At 43.6% G+C, this 22,064-nt stretch overlaps 1 protein-coding gene across 2 annotated transcripts in view; it reads right to left on the reverse strand.

The window, feature by feature from the left end:
• The window catches only part of ST6GALNAC2 (ST6 N-acetylgalactosaminide alpha-2,6-sialyltransferase 2), a 73,201-nt gene that overhangs the window by 43,026 nt on the left and 8,111 nt on the right, over positions 1 to 22,064 (reverse strand). For both annotated transcript variants that reach the window (XM_088458222.1, XM_088458221.1), the window contains exons 2-3: positions 6,113 to 6,202; positions 5,952 to 6,006 (exon numbers count right to left, since the gene is read on the reverse strand). In XM_088458222.1, coding sequence (XP_088314348.1) covers positions 5,952 to 6,006; positions 6,113 to 6,202 — 145 coding nt within the window. The remainder of the gene's footprint in view (positions 1 to 5,951; positions 6,007 to 6,112; positions 6,203 to 22,064) is intronic.

The raw sequence follows: 22,064 nt of genomic DNA on the forward strand, positions 1-22,064 counted from the left end.
ACTTATTTTGATTGGTGATGTTCGTGCTATTTGAGAAAAGTTATAAAGAGAATATGGCAGGAGAAATGTCCTAATGCACCTCCCATAGATGATTAGTTGCCTAATCATAGACAACATATTGGTCTAAAATACATAATAAAACAGAATTAAAAGGAACTATCTGTAGTTAACTTAGGCAGACTACAACAGACATGGTATTCAGTTATCCAGAATTATAGCATCAGGACGGCACAGTGAGAGAAGACGGGGAATGTGAAAGAGGCAGAGGTAAGGCAAAGGTGGGAGTATTTCAACATCGGAGTGTCCTGAGTACCAGATACTATTGTCCAGGGCGTCGGAACTATTTTATGTTGAGGGTGGGCAATAATATCATTCCGACCGCACATTACACCTCCTCCTCCGTGCAGAGCCGGCCCTAGCCCATTTGGTGCCCTAGGCAAAATTTTGACTGGTGCCCCCTAACAACTTCCCTCCCGCGGCCATCTTGTTTCATCCTGTAGCCAGAATGAGCTTCTGGACAGAAGCTCATTCTGACCTGGGCGGCTCAACTGGCCACTGCGCTGCCCGATCGGAGCTGTGCTCCGATCGCGGCAGCAGCAGGGTAGGGAGGAGGGGCATGCAGCGCCGGTGGTGGGAGGGAACCGTGGCAGAGCCCTGGAATGCCCCTAAGCATTCCAGTCGCCCCTAGGCATTTGCTTATTATGCCTATGACTAGGGCCGGCTCTGCCTCCGTGAAATGCAGGGGCCGTGCAGCCTATTGCTACACAGCATGGCCCGTGACCGTATGCGGCCGCCGCCTTTCAAATTTTTTTTTTGTGGAGGGTGAGCCGCCCCCTTGCTCCCCACCCGTTCCAATGCCTATGCTACTGTCGAACAATAAAGTATTGGAAAACACAATGTCCAAATAGATTAACGACTGAAGAAGCCTTCTACAGTATGTTTCACTAAGTTTTCAACCCTAACGACAACTTAGTGGTTCTAGTGATATAACTAAAGGACCTTTGGTTGGCTTAGACCAATCGAGTTCTCTCATTAGTTGTACTGGACTAGAACAAAGGTAGAGTGCTTCATAGAGATATGGGGGTCTATTTACTAAGCTGTGTTAGGAGATAAAGTGAACGTTGATAAGGTACCAGCCATCAGCTCCTAACTGCCATTTTTCAAACACAGCCTGTGACATGCCAGTTAGGAGCTGATTGGTTGGTACCTTATCACCATTCACTTTAACTTTATCTCCTAACACAGCTTAGTAAATAGACCCCGTGGAGGCTTGTGTAATAGGGTGCCAGCTGCGGGAACCCCTGCAAGTCTTTTCGTATTTTAAAGTGGGAATCATTTTAAAGGCAAAACCAGCTTGGTTTTGCCTTTAAAATGATTGTTGCTTTAAAAATACGGGAAAACTCACAGGAGTTCCTGCAGCAGCTGTAGCTCGCACCCTATTACATAAGCCCCATAAGCTTCTAGATCTGTGTTGATATATTCTAAATTTTCTTTGGTTTTGCTTTCCTCTGAAACTATCACTATTATAGATGTTTCTAGTCCGCTCAGTGGGCCTGATTTAGTAGTGAAAGCTAGTGCAACTACGTATGCAGATCGAGCGATTGTATGCCATTGCAAACATAGTGGATTTAATGATTGGAACAGAAGAAGATAACACCTCAAAATATGCAAAGATTTCTCCTAAGGAAATGTCTTGGCTAATACTAATGCCGGCTGCAGCTCTGTCATACTACACTAGGTAAGCCATTGGAACAACCAGGACTGGTCTGTACCAAATTGTACAACTCCTGCTTGACAGTATTGTCATGCATGCCCTATTTGTGAGGAAATGCCTATGGGCATGTAGTGCTTCATTTACAGTGGGACACATTGGAGCTCCACATGTATGTAGGAAAAGACACAAGCAAGAAGATACATTTACGTGGCTATGTCCAGTCAAACACAATTCAAGTGTCTAATATACGCCCCAGCATTACATAGAGGCATTGCTTGGCACCGTTATTAGTGGGTACTGATAAGTACTGACAGAAAATATAAGGTAATAGGAATAGAGAGAGTTAATGTGATATAATATAGTCATGATGCTGATGACTTTTCTGACGGATTGAGCAGATACTCACCAACCAGGAGGAAAACAGTTTTACCTTCTAACCCATTAGCGTGTGACATTACCTTCACTACACACACCACTATCTACATAATTCCAAACTATATCAGGTTCCTTCTGGTCACTCCCACACATAGGCACATTATCCCCAGCAGTGATGCATGCATTGGCAGAATTACTGGCTACAGTGGCACAAGACAATACATTATCAGCATTTACCACATTAACCCGATCTGGTGTATTCTCTCTGGGTATCTGCAAATCAACATGAGCATTTTCATCACTACACTAAGCATATCCATTTTAAATGTTACGCTTAGTTTTCATTAGTTACTAAGTGTTCACGGTCGACATAATGTAACGGTTGTGTCGACATTTAGAATGTAGAATTCAGACCATGTCAGCAATCTGACTACATACCTTCTATGGGTCCTATTAATCACTATTTTTTTATGTGAATGTGATCATTTTTTTATATCTAAATTCGCATCATGAAAATAAAAAATTTCACGCAAATTTCATAGTTCTTCCTGGGACCTGTGCTCCGATAAGAGCCTGTCCTGGCGAAGAGCCGGAAGCGGACTAATAGCGTATGCTATCACACTGCCTCCTAGTTCAGGTCTTCCGCTTGTACTGCACATGCGCGGAAGTTGGCCAACTCATGTGTCAGTGGGGGCTGATGGTGAGGGATCCAGAGGATCCCTCTTCAAAAGGATCAGCGTTATAGTAGCCCGTTGGCTACTATAGGATAACGTCATCTTCAGATGGTGCTAACAGCCGGGGCCAAGCTCTGTAATTCTTCTCATTACGGAGCCTGGTAAATCTGACTGAATAGTAGTCTCCGCTTTGTGGACGAAAATGGAGGGACCGCGGCATCTATCGGAGCTATATCTGCTGTGGTCCCTCCATGTTAAACTCCTGAGTATATTTAAGATTTGTGGGTATACCCCAAAAACATCCGCAAATATTGTTTAATAAATATGCCTGTATATTAGGGATGTGCAGGCTCGGATAGGTTCGAGTTTGCACGTGGAGTTCGGATTTTTCCCTCCAAAAAAACGGAACTCAGAACGAGGCAAAACGTCATCTTACATGGACGAACATCATCATTCCTGGTCTTTTGTCCAGGAATGATGATGTTCGTCCATGTAAGATGACGTTTTGCCTCGTTCTGAGTTCCGTTTTTTTGGAGGGAAAAATCCGAACTCCACGTGCAAACTCGAACCTATCCGAGCCTGCACATCCCTACTGTATATGTGATATACCAGTGATGCTTGTCTCTTTCAATTGGACAGATTTTTTATAATAGTGCTCTACAAGATGCCACCCAACCTTTTTCAGTAACATGGTCGTTTGGAAAAGAGACCAGAGACTAGAGCCAAACAGTTTAACAAAACTATGTATCTGGGATTAGAAACTTCTCTTGCCTAGTTGAAGATGGTCAATGTTACATCTCCATAGGATCCAATCTAATTGCTACAAGAGACACTGAATATAGCCGTTGTGATTCAGCACAAAATATAAGTACTAGCATGGCATGCTATTTTATTTGTGGAACAAAATATTGCCTAGTGCTACCAGGAGACTGGTCAGGAAGCTGCTATTTAGGAAATATAATTCCTGCAATTTAGCCTTTATCAAATCCTTTCATACTCATATGTACAGTAATATGATAAAAGATTCTGTACCTCTTCATTTTCTGCAAAGAAAGCAAGTTGAAACCATGCACTTTGAGTGAAATACTAGGAAATAATAAAGTGACACATTTGGGCATGGCCCTCATGAGCTTTAAAATTAGTGATATTTATAAAGACTCATGGGATAGAAATGTAGAAGTAGGTCTTTTTCGTGAATGAAAGAATCTATGTGACTAACAAAGTGTGCTAATAGCAGAAAAAAACAGAGAAGAAAAGAATGGTATAAAGTGTGAAGATAACATCAGTACTTGTTTCTGTAAGAAATTATGTCACTGCCTAATGGATTGTGCAAAATTGAGGTGTGATAGAATACAGAGAATGGGGGGGAATGCAGTAGGATGCAAAATTCACTGGAAATCGCAGTGAGATTCCAGCAATTTCCAAAGTCAACAGATGCAACAGATGGCAAGTTTTACTGATTTGTGGCAGGTAAGAAAGGACAAATTCACCAGAAACTTGCTTAAAACTCTCCAGAACTCACCAGAAAATTGCTCTGTCCAGTGAGATTGCTCACACTACAGGCAGTTTAACATTTGCCTTACTTTGTCACTAATAAGAATACAATTAAGATAAAATAATAAAAATATTGATGAGCCATAAATATTTTATTATTCGAGGCAATACTGTTTAAAAATAATAACATTTAAAATTATATGGAAAAAATTGTTTTATGTTAATTGGGGTAATAATAATTAATTAATGATAGAAGTACCAATTATATTACAAACTTGTGGCGCTACAAGTGCCAGCATTGAGGTACTTCTATTATTAATTAATATTACCTCAACATAAAAATATTACTGTCTTCATAATTTAAATTTTCTTATTTTCTTTACATTATTTCCCCAATAATAAGTATATTAAATAATTATGGCCCTTCAAGATATTTATTATATTTTGGGGCCCCTTAATAAAGTTTGACATAGTGGCAAAGTAATATATATGTTTAATGTGGCTCTTTATTATACTCTGCCTGAATAGATAGCATAAAATGCATGTAATTGGAGTAATCTCGCACCCAGAAGAACCTCTTCTGTTAATTTCCGGTGGGTTTACAAGTTGCAGGCTAGTACATAGATTACTTGAATGTTTGACTTAATGCAAGTCGCCATCACAATTTTTTTTTTAAGTCAAGAATGATTCTGGCGACTTTGCCTCTCTTCGCATTCTGTTACATCAAATTGAACCTCACCAGTTTTTTTCAAAATCGGAGGCTTATTCCCCCTAGGTCTAAATGTTCTAGATGGTTCAGTTACTACGCCAAATATTTGACTTATTAATTACTTATGCTGGCCATACACTCTGCAATTATCGGGACGATCCGCCCGATATCGGCGGATCACCGCGATAATTGCAGCGTGTATGCGGGCGACCGAGGGTTAAATATTGCTCGGTCGGGCATGCTGGATTGTCCAGCATGCCCGCCCGATGCGATATTTACCCGGGAAACTGTTGGCCGCATCGGGCAGTGTATGCCCAGCGCGACCGACAGACAGACATTTCCTGTGTTCCTTCCTATGGAAGGAACAGGGAAATGTCTCCTCGCCCGGGGGCGGAGCGCGGATGTCGGGCTATACACTGAGATTTCTCTCACAGTGTATGCCGGCGACATCTGCGGCTGGCAGGCAGCCAGATAAAATGTCTGTCGGTCTGACAGACATTTTATCTGGCAGTGTATGCCCAGCACAAGAATAAAAGACTATGTACTGATAAGGGAATTGTACTCAGCAAAATATTATTGTTTACCATACATATACCATTTGCTGTGTAATGCTCATGGTGTATCTATGCTAATGTGAATGCACTACAAGGTACTGTAAGTACGTGATTTTTAAATGAACCCAACTCTGGTCGCCCTCACTTTACAGACACCTCTGCAACATCATATCTTTCGCATACTTTAATAAATATTAGTTTTCAGAATTTAAAGAATAAGAATACATAATGCAAATTGCATTTAGCAGACGTTTCCAGGAAAAATATATACAGTACTGAAAATTCTTTAAAAACTGGCATTGTCTTTAGAATTAATAAACTGTCAGCAACCATACATGCGTCCAGAGAAAAATAACATTACATGTACAATTATGTTACACCAATAGTGCAAATATCACATAACCACCTTAAATTGGCAGCAACATGTTTACCTTGGATTCAGTTGCCTTCTTTGTCAGTGTCACATATGTCTTCTTGTCACCTCTCCTACAAGAAAGCAACAAAACCTCAGAGCAAAGTCAGAATTCTTTCATCCTACATTATTTACAGAGCAATCAATGTCTTGTAGAAACACCTCAGTCTCAATTCTCACCTTTCCTGTTCCGGCTGGATATTTGGGGAATGTAAGATCCCATCCAACTCCTTATAAAAGGTAGCAGGTCCTTGCCCTGACCGTAAACTACTGCAAAAAAAAATAAATAAATAAATATATATATATATATATATATTACTGTAATGCATGCCAACAAAAAGTAACAGTTATGTTATGAACTTTCAGATTCTTCTTGGATCGTATGCAATATATTTGTTAACCCAACATAAGTCACAGAGATTTTCTATTTTTTTCTAGATTGCAGCAGAAAACTTACTGCAGAATTGTGAGAAATCTTTAAATGTATCAGCTTCCCATATAGGTTCACATTACAAAAAATAACTATGTAATCATCCTGCACACACATTGATACTTTTCTGGAATGCATTTGGTGCAGTGCAGATCAGCAATATATGTCTGAGATCTAAAAGTGTCCAAAACAATTCAGCCACAAAATTGCTGTCATGAGAAAGATTATGAAAAGTAATGGTGCATACACACGGTCAGATGTGTCAGATAAACGATTGAACAATTTGAACGACTTCTGACTGCATTAAAATTAATGGAATCGTCCAAATCTGACTACAAACACATCAGATGTCAGATATTGTTATCTGACAAGCGGGAACGCGCATCGTTCATCTGACAAACATGTCAGATATGTCAGATTTTCCTTCAGATTTTTAAAATCGTTATTGTACAGATCTGAAGCAAAATCTGTCCGTGTGTATGTATCATTACATGTGCTTGCTTCATTCAACGTGTATTTGTCTGCCTCAAATAATACACAGTAAGCTCACATAATGCCTCAGGGCATAGAGAGGTCACCACTATATCTGTGTCTTGTAAAGAAATAAAAGTTGGAGGACTTGGCAAGGCACGGCATGTTGGCAGGGACACTGGTAGATGTGTGACTGGGGGAAACATAAGAGGGGACAGTAGATCTGTGACATTTGCAGCTGAGAGGAATGAGCAGAGGGCGAGTTATGACACCCATCTGTGTGGAATTCTACTCTGCTGTGTGTCTGGATTACACCAATAACAACAGATGGGGGTTTGAGCTGAGTGAAGCCAGAGGGAAGAAGTGATAGCAAGCACATAAAGAGACAACAGAATACGTACTGTATGGAGTGACAATCACGTGTCTTAAGCCCAGCACTTGGGCAGCCCCAGTCATTCTATTTCCTGCAGAGATTGAAACCTATGGGTGTCTATATCACCACATAGACCCCATGCATATAATGTATACATACAATGTATAGAGCAGCAAGTATACATATAGAAAACAATTAGCACAAGGTCTCTATTACAAACAGCTTACAATGACAATGTAGGTTTATAACAATAAGTGGATCAGGATCATCTACCAGCAATTATGCAGCCTATAATTCAGACTCTTGTGTTTCAAGTGCAATGTGATTCTCTATTGCTGTGAAGATGGCGTTGGTTCACGCAAGCAAACTCCAATAACTTTCCGTTTTTGGAGTTTGCTGAATACTAGACGGCGGAGTTTGCTTCATGACGATAACATTCATTTCTCACCCACTGATTGTCTAAGTACACAAATGCACCAGCGTTTGTTTCATTTTATTTATTGGATTCTTCATCATACATATTGAATTACTGACATTTCCCATGTTACAGCTGCATGCTTTGCTTGGACGATGGCATGAGAAATGATAACAAATGTGACCTGTGCTAGACTTTCCATATTTTTGGCACGGGATAGGTACGGGATGCCGGCGCTCGGGATCCTGGCAGTCAAAATCCCAACGCCGGCTTCCCGACAGGGTTAGGCTAACGACACCAGTCGGTCAGTATCCTAAATCCCACCCCCTCTCCCTACCCTAACCCGCCATCCCCGGTGCCTGAACCTAACCTCTCCCCTAGTGCCTAAACCTCACCTCTCCCTCCCTGCACACTAAACCTAATCCTCCCCCTGGTGCCTAATCCCTAACTCTCCCCCTAGTGCCTAACCCTCCCCTCAATCCCACTACTTACCTTTGGGTACGGGATGCCGGCGCCGGGATTCTAACAGGTGTCGAGATTCCGGCGCTGGTATTCTAAGCGCCAGCATCCCATGTGACGGGATACTGAACATATCCTGCTTTGCACACACGCCAGCTTTCTTTTGCATAATGTAACCATGCTCAGATACAACAAGTACACTTGTAGCGTTTCTGCACCTGAATACTCAACTATTAAATAATGTTGTTGTTTTTGTTTTGTTTTCATATTTGACAGCAATGTGTTGTTTGAAAATAACTACCAGCATAGGTTCATACAGCTTTACTTCTATTCATCTTGTTATAGTTGCAGACATTGCAGTATAGCAGGTGCCATAAAGCACACTAACCCTTATACTATCTTGGCGACTTGAAGCACTAGAAGTCCCATCATCTCGAGTTTCCTGAGTTTGAATGTAACATACTTTTTGAATAAGCAAAATTTCTACTCAATATTCTTTTCTAAAGCTTAGAGAATAAGAAGCCTATTCATTAATTTCCCCCCAGAATCATAGGAAAATGGCAGTTTCCACATGATGTAAGTATTCTGCCTTTTTATGAATAGCCTAACACAAGTAATATCAGAGAATCTCCAGTGATAGGCAAACGAACATGGCAGACCACAGTCCCTATTTTTCTCAATGTCATCTTCATCCACACTATACCTATGAGGGGAGACTATTGCCGGAGAGTGATCTTCTGACCATTCCCCAGCAGGGAGATTTGCTCTCCTTATCCCAGCTATATAAAATGTTGGAACCAGCAGTAAAGTTACTGCAAATCTCTTCCCCGGGACAAGCTCTTGTCGAAGTCGCTATTATAGCGCTCCTTTTTGGTCTTGTTAACTACTGCAGTCCCGAAAACTAATTTGTCATCTCCGCAATATGCAGTGAAAATTAATTATACTTTTTGGAGCCCCTATTCTGATAAATGCTAAATATGCTCTTCAGAAATAAATAATAAGAATTGTGTTTAACAAGCAGAAAAAGAGGAATTGAATTGTGCAGTTGGCCAATATTGAAAAATAAGCACACATTATTAAACGTAGGACTGGAAACTAGAGGCAGTTGCAAACTATGATTTGTGCATGAGTTCAGCATGTTTTGACATCAACATGCTGACATGAGAATATCAACACTAACTTAATATCGAAATGCATGTGGACGTTTTTAGCATGTCGACCTTGATGAAATGTTGGCATGTTAAGAATATCGACCAACAGTGGGACCCGGGAGTGTGGCGATCACTTACCTCTGTTCAGCTCTGGCGATGCAGCATTGTCTTCCGTGTCCAATAGTGTCAGGTGATGCAGAGTTCTGGTAGTGTAATCTGATCCAGTAGTTCTCTAACCCCTATCCTCAAACCTAACCATAACCCTCCTCCTCTTAACCCTATCCCTTCCCCCACAGCCCAACCCTAATGTCGGCATTCTGCAGTATGTCAGTATTTCACATGCCAACATGCTGTAGATGTCGACATGAAATTTCAACAATGTCAACATTATAACTATTGACATTCTAGTGACGACATAATGATTAACAACATTTTGAATGTCAACATGGTGACTGCATTCCATTGTGGATAAGCTTTTATCCTGCAGTTATATACATTGAAAGTGTGTAGTTACTCCAGCATATTTGCTAATTAAGTACCCATACCCAGATCAGGAAGCTCTTCAGGCTTTAGGTGTCTCAGGGCTGTGGTGTGCTTTATGGTGACATTGGTGACTTGTCTTCTCCTTTATAATATTGTAATAGACCCCATGTGGAATGTCCCAGTATAATGCGCAGACTAATGTGAGATGGAGAGATAGTAAATAAACCAGCATAGAGATGGTAAATAAATCAGCACTATTTTACTTGAAAAGGTTATGATAAACAGGGTCCAGACCACAGCAGCTCAGCTTACTTTCAAAAATGATCCTAATTGTGGCTCATTGGACAAATGACAACTAGATAAACAATTAAAAATTAGTACACACGGGACAATCGACAATGATAACGATATCGTTGTTTGATCTCCCGGGTGGGCTGGACGATCGATATCGATCATCCAGCACACCATGTACCTACCAATGACTATAACGACCCGCGATCAATGATCGCGGGTCCTTATAGTAACTTGCTCGATATCGAGCAAGTTGACCTGCATGCACGGGCGATTGTCGATATCGACCATACATGCCCGCGCATCGCAGGTCATTGGTGAGTTTGTAGGGTCCTAAAAATTAACAATTTAAACGATAACGATATCATAATAGTTCAAATAGCACATTTATATTGCTCCATGTGTACGTACCACTAGAGTATAGTATGAGGTATTACAGAGGCTTTAACACGCTCCACTGGAATTAGGACATACCAGACCTGCCAGCTCTATGTTTTGTTTTGATTTTTTCCACAAAATGTAGTGACAAAATCTCACTTCTAACTAAGGGGTCTATTTACTAAGCAGTGTTAGGAGACAGAGGGGTCTATTTACTAAGCAGTGTTAGGAGACAGAGTGAAAAGTGATAAGAAAGTGATAAGGTGCCGGCCAATCAGCTCCCAACTGTCATCTCACAGGCTGTGTTTGAAAAATGACAGTTGGGAGCGGATTGGCCGGCACCTTATCACTTTTCACTCTGTCTCCTAACACTGCTTAGTAAATAGACCCCATAATGAGAAATTATAAGAAAGTGATAAGGTGCCAGCCAATCAGCTCCCAACTGTCAATTTTCAAACACAGCCTGTGAGATGACAGTTGGGAGCTGATTGGCTGGCACCTTATCACTTTCTTATCACTTTTCACTCTGTCTCCTAACACTGCTTAGTAAATAGACCCCTATAATACACAAAGCTCTTCCTTAGCAAGATCCTTACACTCCTAACATTATCTGTCAATACAAGTAAAAAAAGGGGAGCAATACCTACAGTATAACACTTGCCCTAAATTGCCAAGGTATTAAGCACACTAGTATGTTAATTACTTGCATTTGGAAAGGATTGTGTCTTTACTAGTGCCTGTGTTTAGTTATATGGTTAATGCTCAAAATTAAATTGTAATCTGCGTCAGCCACTGTGTGTCTATGTCACATTCTTACTAGTCGTTATATTCCTTCTTATACAGGTCTAATAGAATGGTATTGGGCATTTACAATTGGGCGCGAGGTTTAGCGAGGAAAAAACCTTGCGCCCCTCGTGCCCAATTTTGGAATACTGCGGTTATGCGCGCTCCTGATACCCGGGATATTCAATTAAAAAAATAGTGGTCGCAGGGTTTTCAGCTCTGAAAACCCCACGCAGCGTACATCTTCACCTACCTGGCCGGGGGTCTCCACGGCTCCCGGTGGCTTCCTCTCTCTCTTCTTACTGGAGAGGGGGCTGCTGGGAGTCCCGGGGGCTCCAAGGGCTGGTGGGAGGGGCAAGGGCTGCTGGGAGATGTAGTTTTCCCAGCGCACATTCCAGGGGCCACACAGACATTGGGGGGGCACACTGGCAGTGGGGGTCACACACACTCATACACACAAACACACTCATACACACTTACAAACACCACACACACTGACATACTCACCCTACTGCAGAAGAGCTGGATGCAGAAGACAGCGCTGTAGCAGGTATGTAATTAAGGACTAATTAAGCTAATTGGAAACGTATAAATTGCTTAATTAGTCCTAAGGGGGGGTGACGCCGGGGTGCCAGAGCAAGTCCCACTGATTATGTTTTTAGGAAAAATCACACTTGCTCTGGAGGTGCGTGAAAAAAAACCTCCCGGCACAAAACAAAAAGAAGTCACGCACCTAATTGAATAGCTAAAAACCTGCGCCTGCAGGAAAAACCTTGCATGTGCGGGTTTTTGCTATTCTCTCACCCAATTGAATATGTCCCTATGTGTATACTGTAACCTAAAGGTCATTTAAGTGGCAACTTCAGGCAACAGCAAACTACCAGTATTTAATTGGAAAACCATTTAAGCGTATTCAACTCCAACTACCACAAATCGTATTTCAGTGAGAAAAGTTGAACCTTGCAGAATAATACTGCATCCATGTCTGTAATAATGGATATTGCTCAGGGGCACATTCCACAGGTGTGAAACCTAATCTCTTCAGTGATCATGACTGGGCAGGTAATATGTCAGGTAATCTGTTTATGTAAATATCTCATCTCATATATCGTGTATATGTTGTAAGTGTAAACTGTATATAAATAATCAATATATTAGTAAACTAAACGGTACACAATGACATACATTAGCTTATTTAATCAAAAGTGATGTTGAACGTTACAGTGATACTGGCCAGTAGCTGATAGAGTTGTCTTGCAAGGCCAGTTAGGTGCAAGGGGGTGCATGTGTGAACCAGGTTATCAGCTTCTGCATGCCCACTGTAATACCACTTTCAGACAGAAAATGGCAAAAAATCCAACTTATACCTGCCATTTTGCGTGCCAGGTTTTTGCCATTTTCTGTCTGATACCCCTTTCACACAGGAAAATGAAAATCCTGCGTAATTCACTTTTACCCAGTAATACCCCTTTCAGATAGAAGACCAAATTAACGGGTTAAACATTTCAACCCGGTAATTTGGTAATTTACATGGGACCTTTTTAAGTCTGAAAGGGTCATCCCGGGTCTTCGACCCAGGAATTTACCAGGGTCGGAGACACGAGAATTTAGTCCCGGGTTGACCCTTTCAGACAGACGAAATACCCGTGTAAATTAGCAAATTACTGGGTTGAAATTTGTGACCTGGAAATGTACTCTTCTTTCTGAAGGGGAGTACAGACAGAGAATGGCAAAACAATGACAAAAGTCTGGAAAAATCTGGTTTTTTTGCCATTTTCTGTCTGAAAGTGGTATAATTTGCAAAAAAATCTGGGTTTTTTCCCTGTGTGAATGGGTCAACCCGGGACTTAATTCCCGCAAAAAACCAGGGTCGGAGACCTGGGAATTTAGTACTTTCACACAGGGGAAAAAAACAGTTTTTTTAGCAAATTACCAGGTAAAAGTGAATTACCCAGGATTTTCATTTTCAGTTTGAAAGAGGTATGATTGGAAGCCTGGACTTCCAGTTCCAGATTAAAAAAAATTAAAGTTTGTGAAAAAATTATTATTATTACCAGTTTTTTTATGTAGTGCATACATAGTCTGCAGTGGTTTCACAGAGACTATATGGCCATCAGTTCCTGTCCCAGTGGAGCTTACAATCTACACACTAGGGTTAATTTGTGTCAGAAGCCAATTAACCTACACGTATATTTTTGGAGTGTGGGAAGAAACTGGAGCACCCGGAGAATACCCATGGAAGCACAGGGAGAATATACACACCACACACAGTAAGAACCATGGTGGGAATAAAACCCAATACCTCAGTGCTGTGAGGCAGTGACGCAATGCTAACCATTACACCAACTGTGCAATAAGTAAACAATATAAAAGCAGAAAAACATGGAAATTATGTTTTATCTTAGTAATGATAAGCGGGAGCCAGCTTATGCATGTGTTACTTGGCATCTAACTAGCCTGGCAAGTGATGAAACTACATTCTACATTATCCACTGCTGGCCACTGGTTGCCCTGGTGACTTTTTCTTGATAGATACCCAAAAAGAAAATTGTCTATCGCTGCTTTGAGCAGGGAGAGAAAATCTTCTTTTTGGAGGGGTCTTATTTAATAGTCTCTTTAGGGATTTGAGCCACTAATAAATAGACTCATAGATTTGTTTCTTCTCACCTCTCTTGTACAACCAGCAGATTAGCTCAGTAACCTTACCACACTGCTTTACGTGCACTGCGGTGGGGAGCTACATGATGAATTTCCATGCTGATCTGCCATACGCATAGGGTTTTTCAAAAGAGGAATTAGTCATCCTGCTTTCTCTGGGTTAGATAAAAACATCAAGAAAGCCCTCAATGCATGATTTTCAGGGTTTTTTTTGGTTAAAGACAGAAACTTGCATCCCCAGGCTCCGACTGGCCCAGCGAGGAATCGGGGAGATCTCCATTGGGCCCCACTATTTATAGCCACGCCCACTATCATGGGAGGATGGGGTCCAGCCTATGTCCCTGATGGCGCCGTTTATATAGCAGTGCCAGTGTAGTCTTTCTGCGTCGTCCTGTGAACTGCCAGCATACTTTGCATCAGTCAAAGGACAGTCCGCAGGGGTTGCTGGGAAACGTTGTCCCTTTCACCTCTGTGACCAGTTGTCAAAGAAGTGGAAGGGACTACATTTCCCAGCAACCCCTGTGGAACATCCTATAGCTGATGCAAAGGATGCCAGGTGGCTGGTGACGGTGTAGTCGTTGTCAGGGGTAGGGACCAGCGGCATACATACACAAGGGCAGGTCTCTCTCTGCAGTGGGCTCTTGTCTGGCCACCTGCAGAGACCCAGCAGGGCGAATGGTAAGAGCCAACTACAGTAATTCCACAGTGAGGGCTGCACTGATGATCCTAGAAGCGCTGCTGTTTATCCCTGCTGCTAACTTCTGTTGTGTGTACAGTGTATCTGGAAAGTATTCACAACGCTTCACTTTTTCCACATTTTGTTATATTACAGCCTTATTCCGAAATGGAATAAATTAATTTTTGTCCTCAAAATTCTACACACCATACCCCATAATGACAATGTGTAAAAAGTTTTTTTGAGATTTTTGCAAATTTAATAAAAAAAAAACCACTAAGAAATCACATGTACATAAGTATTCACTTTGCCATGAAGCTCAAAATTGAGCTCAGGTGCATCCTGTTTCCACTGATCATCCTTGAGATGTTCCTACAGCTTAACTGGAGTCCACCTGTGGTAAATTCAGTTGATTGGACATGATTTTGAAAGGCATTCACCTGTCTATATAAGGTCCCACACTTGACAGTGCATGTCAGAGCACAAACCAAGCATGAAGTCCAAGAAATTGTCTGTAGACCTCCGAGACAGCATTGTCTCGAGGCACAAATCTGGGGAACGGTATAGAAAAATATCTGCTGCTTTGAAGGTCCCAATGAGCACAGTGGCCTCCATCATCCGTAAATGGAAGAAGTTCGGAACCACCATGATTCTTCCTAGAGTTGGCCGGCCATCTAAACTGAGCGATCGGGGGAGAAGGGCCCTAGTCAGGGAGGTGACCAAGAACTCGATGGTCACTCTGTCAGAGCTACAGCATTCCTCTGTGGAGAGAGGAGAACCTTCCCAGAAGGACAACCATCTCTGCAGCAATCCACCAATCAGGCCTGTATATTAGAGTGGCCAGACGGAAGCCACTCCTTAGTAAAAAGCACATGGCAGCCCACCTGGAGTCTGCCAAAATGCACCTGAAGGACTCTGGTCTGATGCGACAAAGATTGAACTCTTTGGCGTGAATGCCAGGCGTTATGTTTGGAACAAACCAGGCACCGCTCATCACCAGGCCAATACCATCCCTACAGTGAAGCATGGTGGTGGCAGCATCATGCTGTGGGGATGTTTTTCAGCAGCAGGAACTGGGAGACTAGTCAGGATAGAGGGAAAGATGAATGCAGAAATATACAGAGACATCCTGGATGAAAACCTGCTCCAGAGCGCTCTTGACCTCAGACTGGGGGCGACGATTCATCTTTCAGCAGGACAATGACCCTAAGCACACAGCCAAGATATCAAAGGAGTAGCTTCAGGACAACTCTGTGAATGTTCTTGAGTGGCCCAGCCAGAGCCCAGACTTGAATACAATTGAACATCTCTGGAGATATCTGAAAATGGCTGTGCACCGACGCTTCCCATCCAACCTGATGGAGCTTGAGAGGTGCTGCAAAGAGGAATGGGCGAAACTGCCCAAAGATAGGTGTGCCAAGCTTGTGGCATCATATTCAAAAATACTTGAGGCTGTAATTGCTGCCAAAGGTGCATCAACAAAGTATTGAGCAAAGGTTGTGAATACTTATGTACATGTGATTTCTTTGTTTGTTTTTATTAAATTTGCAAAAATCGACAAAAAAGTTTTTACACGTTGTCATTATGGGGTATTGTGTGTAGAATTTTGTGGACAAAATGGAATTTATTCCATTTTGGAATAAGGCCTCTAACATAACAAAATGTGGAAAAAATGAAGCGTAGTGAATACTTTCCGGATGCACTGTATGTGCTGAGGCTACATGTATGTATGTGTGTGTTGAGTCTACATATTTGTCTATGTTTGTTTACTGAGAATGCATGGTGTGTGCATGTCTATTGAAACTGCATGGTGTGTGCATGTGTGCTGAGACTGCATGGTGTGTGCGGAATAGTATGATATACTGTTGGATGGGATGCCAGCAATCAAACCAATGCTGGCATCCCGATTGTGAAGAATCCCGACAGGGGCCGGTGAGTACCCTAACCCTCCCCTATCCCCCGCCAACCCTAACCCTCCCTTAGTGGTGCCTAACGCTAACCTCCCCCCCGGTGGTGCCTAACCCTAACACCCTTCCCGTACTCTAAACCTAACCGTCCCGGAGGGGTGCATAACCCTAGCCCCCCTCCCCGTAGCCTAACCCTTCCCGAGGGGTGCCTAACCCTAATCTCCCAAGGGTGTCTAAACCTTACCCAGCCCCCCAGCAGCTAAAACCTAACAGCGCCCGATTACCTTAGTTCGGGATGACAGCGCACGGATTTCGGCATCGGGATAAAGAAAGGCATCAGGATTTACATCTATCTTTAGTCCCGTGTCTGGCTTCCTACGTCGGGATTTCGGCCGCCAGTAATGTGACTGCATCCGTTTGTGCATGTGTGCTGAGGCTGCATGGTGTGTGCATGCATATGTGCTAAGCCTTGATGTGTGTTTGTGTACTGAGACTGCATGGTGTGTGCATGTGTGCTGAGACTTCGTGGTGTGTGCTGACACTGCCTGATGTGTGCATGTATATGTGCTGAGCCTACATGTGTGTCTATGTTTGTGTGCTGAGACTGCATGATGTGTGCTGAGACTGCATGGCGCGTGTATACATATGTGCTGAGGTTACATGTGTGTTTGCAGAGACTACATTTGTGTGTGCTGTGACAGCCCTCAGTCCATAAGCCTTTGCCCTCTGGCTGTTGCAATCATTCCATGCACACAGCAAACCCAGTATAACCAATATTGGAAAATTAAAAATAATAATAAAAAACTATAATAAAAATGTCTTATATACATGCATTTATAGAATTTCATATAATATAACACAAACTTTCTGCTGTTTGGCTTTATTATAAAGAGGAAGAGCTGTCACCATTTCTATCCCGTATTACCTTTAGTTTTAGCTCAGCTCCCTGTACAGTAGAGTTTTGTGTGCTTGTGTAATTGTAGGCATGTGTTACCGGAGCCCATGCCTACATGGGCTTTCCAGTGCCTATTGGATGGGCATGGACTTACTTGTGCCTCTTTTTGTACGCCCATGGGATTACCTGTGCCCCTGTCTGTGCGGCATGTGGTCACCTGTGAGTACACCTGTCTGTGTGGGCATGTGCTTACCTGTGTGTGCCCTTTTCTGTATGGGCATGGACTTACCTGTGCCCCTGTCCGTGAGGATATGAGCATACCTGTGTCCCTCTCTGTGCAGGCATGTGGTTATCTGTGTGTGCAGGTATGTGGTTACTTGTGTGTGCACCCGTCTGTGGCTGTTTTGTTAATCCTTATGATACGTTTTGCTACCCTTAGCTACATCCATCCCCCCACCAATTTTTACCACAATACACCCCTCACCCATACATCTTCCTCTGATGGTTCCATCACTCCTTACGCGGCCTCTGGGATCTGCAACACTGGCACTACTATGCCGGGAAAAAGGGCCCTGATTGTCCCTCCCACTGCTCTTCTCCTAGTTGCCAGCAATCCTGCTACATCTCCACAATTCCAGCTCCACCATTCTTGTACACTCTATGGAATGTTAGATCTGTCTTTAAGAATCTGGCGTCTATTCATAATTTTTTTATCTTTTATTTCCCAAAGTTATCTGGCAACACCCATCCAGTTGATGACCACACCTACCTAATGCCAGGTCATGCTTCTTCAGTGGGGCCCTTCTGTTGCATTTCCCTGGTAGTCCCTTCATGCCTCAGTCAGACACTGTACATCCCTAATTCTATGCACAATCGCATTCATAAGAGATTGTGGAATAAAGTGATATTCATAGTTTACATGATCATTTACTTAGAGCACTACTGTATGGGATGTAGTTACTGTACAATTGCTGTGAAGACATTCTGATTCTGTTGGTGAAGTGTGTTGAACTTTATACTCCGTTTGCTTGCACAATTACTTCTTATACACAAAAGATGACATTTGTTCCTCTAGTGCACAGAGGCCCTGATTCAGAGCCGGACGCTCTGACAGAGCGCTTGCTCTGAATCAGGGCCGGTCTTTTTTTTTTTTTTTAGAACGGCCTCCTGGCCGCTCGCATAGCTGTGGGTGACCACCCACAGCTATAGTGAGCGGCCATGATGATGGTCGCGATGGTCAAGACCATCGCGACCATCGGGCTTGCGACGAGACCCTTGTGGTAGGGTCTCGTGGCCGCAAGCCCCAGAGAAATTTCGGCTCAAACAGAGCCGAAATTTCTCCAACTGACATCGTTCACATGGGAACGCCTCTGTTTGGGCAGCCACTCCCCCGGCCCGGCCACCAAAGGGGGCGTGCTGTCACTCAACATCGACAACACGCCCCCTTTGGTACGAGACCCGGAGCGACGGATTGCCTGCCGCTATCCGGGTCTCGCGCATGCGCACGACGGAGCCGGCTCCGTCATGCGCATGCGCTCTGGGCCACCATCAACCCGGTTGCGAGCGATCAGCGTTTGCGACCGGGTCTGAATAGGGCCCAGAGGCCCTGATTCAGAGCCGGACGCTCTGACAGAGCGCTCGCTCTGAATCAGGGCGTCTTTTTTTTTTATGGAGCGGCCTCCTGGCCGCTCAACATTGCTGTGGGGTGCCACCCACAGCTAATGCGAGCAGCCAGGATGATGGTCGCGATGGGCAAGACCATCGCGACCTTCGGGCTTGCGACAAGACCCTTGTGGTAGGGTCTCCTGGCCGCAAGCCCCAGAGAGCTTTCGGCTCAAACAGAGCCCGAAAGCTCTCCCACTGACATCACTTGAGATGTCAGTGGGGCCGCCCCCAGGCGGAGAACGCCTCCGTCTGGGCAGCCATCCCCCCGGCCCGCCCACCAAAGGGGGCGTGATGTCACTTAACATCGACAGCACGCCCCCTTTGGCGTGAGACCCGAAGCGACGGATTGCCCGTCGCTATCCAGGTCTCGTGCATGCGCACGATGGAACCGGCTCTGTCGTGTGCATGCACTCTGGGCCAACATCGACCCAGTTGCGAGCGTTCAGCGCTTGCAACCTGGTTTGAATCAAGCCCAGAAGCAGGCTATCTTAGAAGCTGCAGGCATGGAAGTAGTCACCATTTGGGACTTGAAACATGTCTGCAAACTGGGGATGCTCCTGTGCACATACGTATGCATGAATATGTGTGGGGGAAAAAATGGGGCAAACGACAAGCAACTTTGTGTACAACTAAAACCTGGTAAACCTTTTGCATGTATTTAAATGACGTAATATGTAAAGCATGTGGATGCTGGTGGCTACAGGCAAATCTGCAGCCCCAAAGAACAGACCAGGCTACAATATTCCTTGTTCCAATCTTTCCCACTCTGAAACTTATCTGTTCAGTTTGACTCCTTATGTAGCGAGTTTGAATGTAGATGAAACACAAAACACAAATGTAAGCATTTAACATTCCTTTATTAGATCAAAGTGGTATTTAAATGTGTAATATTTTCTCCATTTAGCAAATTGTGTGTTCTATGGACCTGATTCAGACCCGCTCGCTCTGAGCGATTTTTGGCCATCTGCGCATGCGTATAATTCGTGCGCAAGCCATTCGTTGCCATCTGCATTAGGTAGCTCGTAAGCCACTATCAGGTCGCTGCTTTGAGTGACAGATAGTGCCATTTGTGGGTGGTAACAGGGGAAGGTGCTTGTGAACGGGGGAGTGGATGTGCGAACGCAGGCGTGACTGGCCGCCAAAACGCCGTTTAAAGGGCGTGCATAATTAGCAAAGTAGCATCATTGTACATGTCACCTGCATGAATTTCAGTCCGCACTGATCGCAGTACTTGCGGCGGGGAAAGGCAACACCAAGGGCTGCGAGCTGCTCCGATGGCTCACGATGATCTCGATTAATCATACATTTCCTGGACATGACGTGTCTTGCGAGTGGCAAGGGGGAGTCTTCAGACACATTTGCGAGCTAACACACAGTGGGCGTCCTTACGCGACGCAGTGCGAGCGCTTAATTCAATATCCGGCCCCTTTTTGCCAGCGAGTGATCGCATCTTGCGAGCGGGTCTGAATGAGTTCCTGTGTTTGATAACTGATGGTTCAATCTACTCACTGTGGATGAGTTTTATTTCAGTGTGAATAAAGGGCATGTAGTTATAATACCGAAAGTTGAGATGCCGGCGCTTAGAATGCTGGCGCCGGAATCCCGACACCTATTAGTATCCTGGCATCCCGAAGGTAAGTATCGGGGTTTGGGGGAGGGTTAGGGTAAGGCACTGGGGGGAGAGGGTTAGGTTTAAGCTGCGTTGGTTAGGTTTAGGCACTGGGGGGGGTTAGGTTTAGGCAGCGGGGAAGAAGGGTTAGGGTTAGGATATTTAGGACTGTTGCTGACAGGTGTCGAGATGCCGGTGTCGGGATTTTGACCGCCGGCATCTCCTACCCAACCCGAATAAAGTATTATTTACCAGCAATTACCGGCCACCCGAACACTTGCTGCAGAGACTGCGGGGAGGGGGGCGCAACACGCACCCGACCAGCGGGACCGGCAGCCAGAAGACAGATGATGGTTGGTCAGTGTGTATGAACAACCATCATCTGCAGATATATCTGCAGATCCCTCGATATGCAGATATCTTTTAAGTGTGTACCCAGCTTAACATTGTAAATCTACCATTTCCAGAAGATAAACTGTTTTTTTTTTTCTGTTTTTTTTAAACATCTTTTTATTGAAGCATGTACATCAATACAAATTACATAAGTAGTCAATAGATTGCATACAAAGTTGAGAAAGTATAACAGACATGATAATACAGCGTTCAACTAAAGGTGTTTGACAAATTACATGAGGCACAGTATGCCATATATGTTAAGCTGGCCATACACGGCCAGATAAAATGTCTGTCAGACCGACAGACATTATAACTGGCAGCCTGCCAGCCGCAGATGTCCGCAGCATACACTGTGAGATTACTCACAGTGTGTTTGCCCAACATCTGCGCTCCGCCCCCGGGGAAGGAGACATCTCCCTGTTCCTTCCATGGGAAGGAACACAGGAAATGTATGTCTGTTGGTCGCAGCAGGGCATACACTGACCGATGCGGCCGACAGTTAACCTCTTAAATATAGCTCAGTACCGACAGTTAACCTCTTAAATATTGCTTGGTCCGGGCATGCCGGATTGTCCAGCATGCCCGGACCGAGCAATATTTAACCCTTGGTCGCCCGCACACACGTTACAATTATCGGGGCGTTCCGCGGATATCGGGCGGATCGCCCCAATAATTGTAGCGTGTATGGCCAGCTTAACAAGTATTCGTGTAGGATACACGAGGAAAAAACAAAAATAAATCAAATGTTCATTACAGACTGATATAGTGATACGATGCTTCTAACGCTCCAATTTTCTAATATTCCAACCATAACGAGAAGAACGGGACATACCGCCGCAGCTCACGTTCTGAGACTAGACTAAATGCTACTAAACTATAACATAAAATGTAAAAACAAGTGTAGAATATAGAGATATAAAAGACATAAATGGATGCTGAAAAATACTAGAAAGGCAATATGAACAAGATCTATTATTGTAATCAAGAGACAAGAGACACAAGGGTATAAGGAAGAATATAAAACTAACTCATTTTCATTATCCAATATATCACAATGTGTAAAAATATCAGTTAGCATTTACCGTAACCAAG

The sequence above is a fragment of the Taudactylus pleione genome, unplaced genomic scaffold (assembly GCF_031769625.1).
Source record: "Taudactylus pleione unplaced genomic scaffold, aTauple2 ptg000817l, whole genome shotgun sequence".
NCBI classification, from domain to species: Eukaryota; Metazoa; Chordata; class Amphibia; order Anura; family Myobatrachidae; genus Taudactylus; species Taudactylus pleione.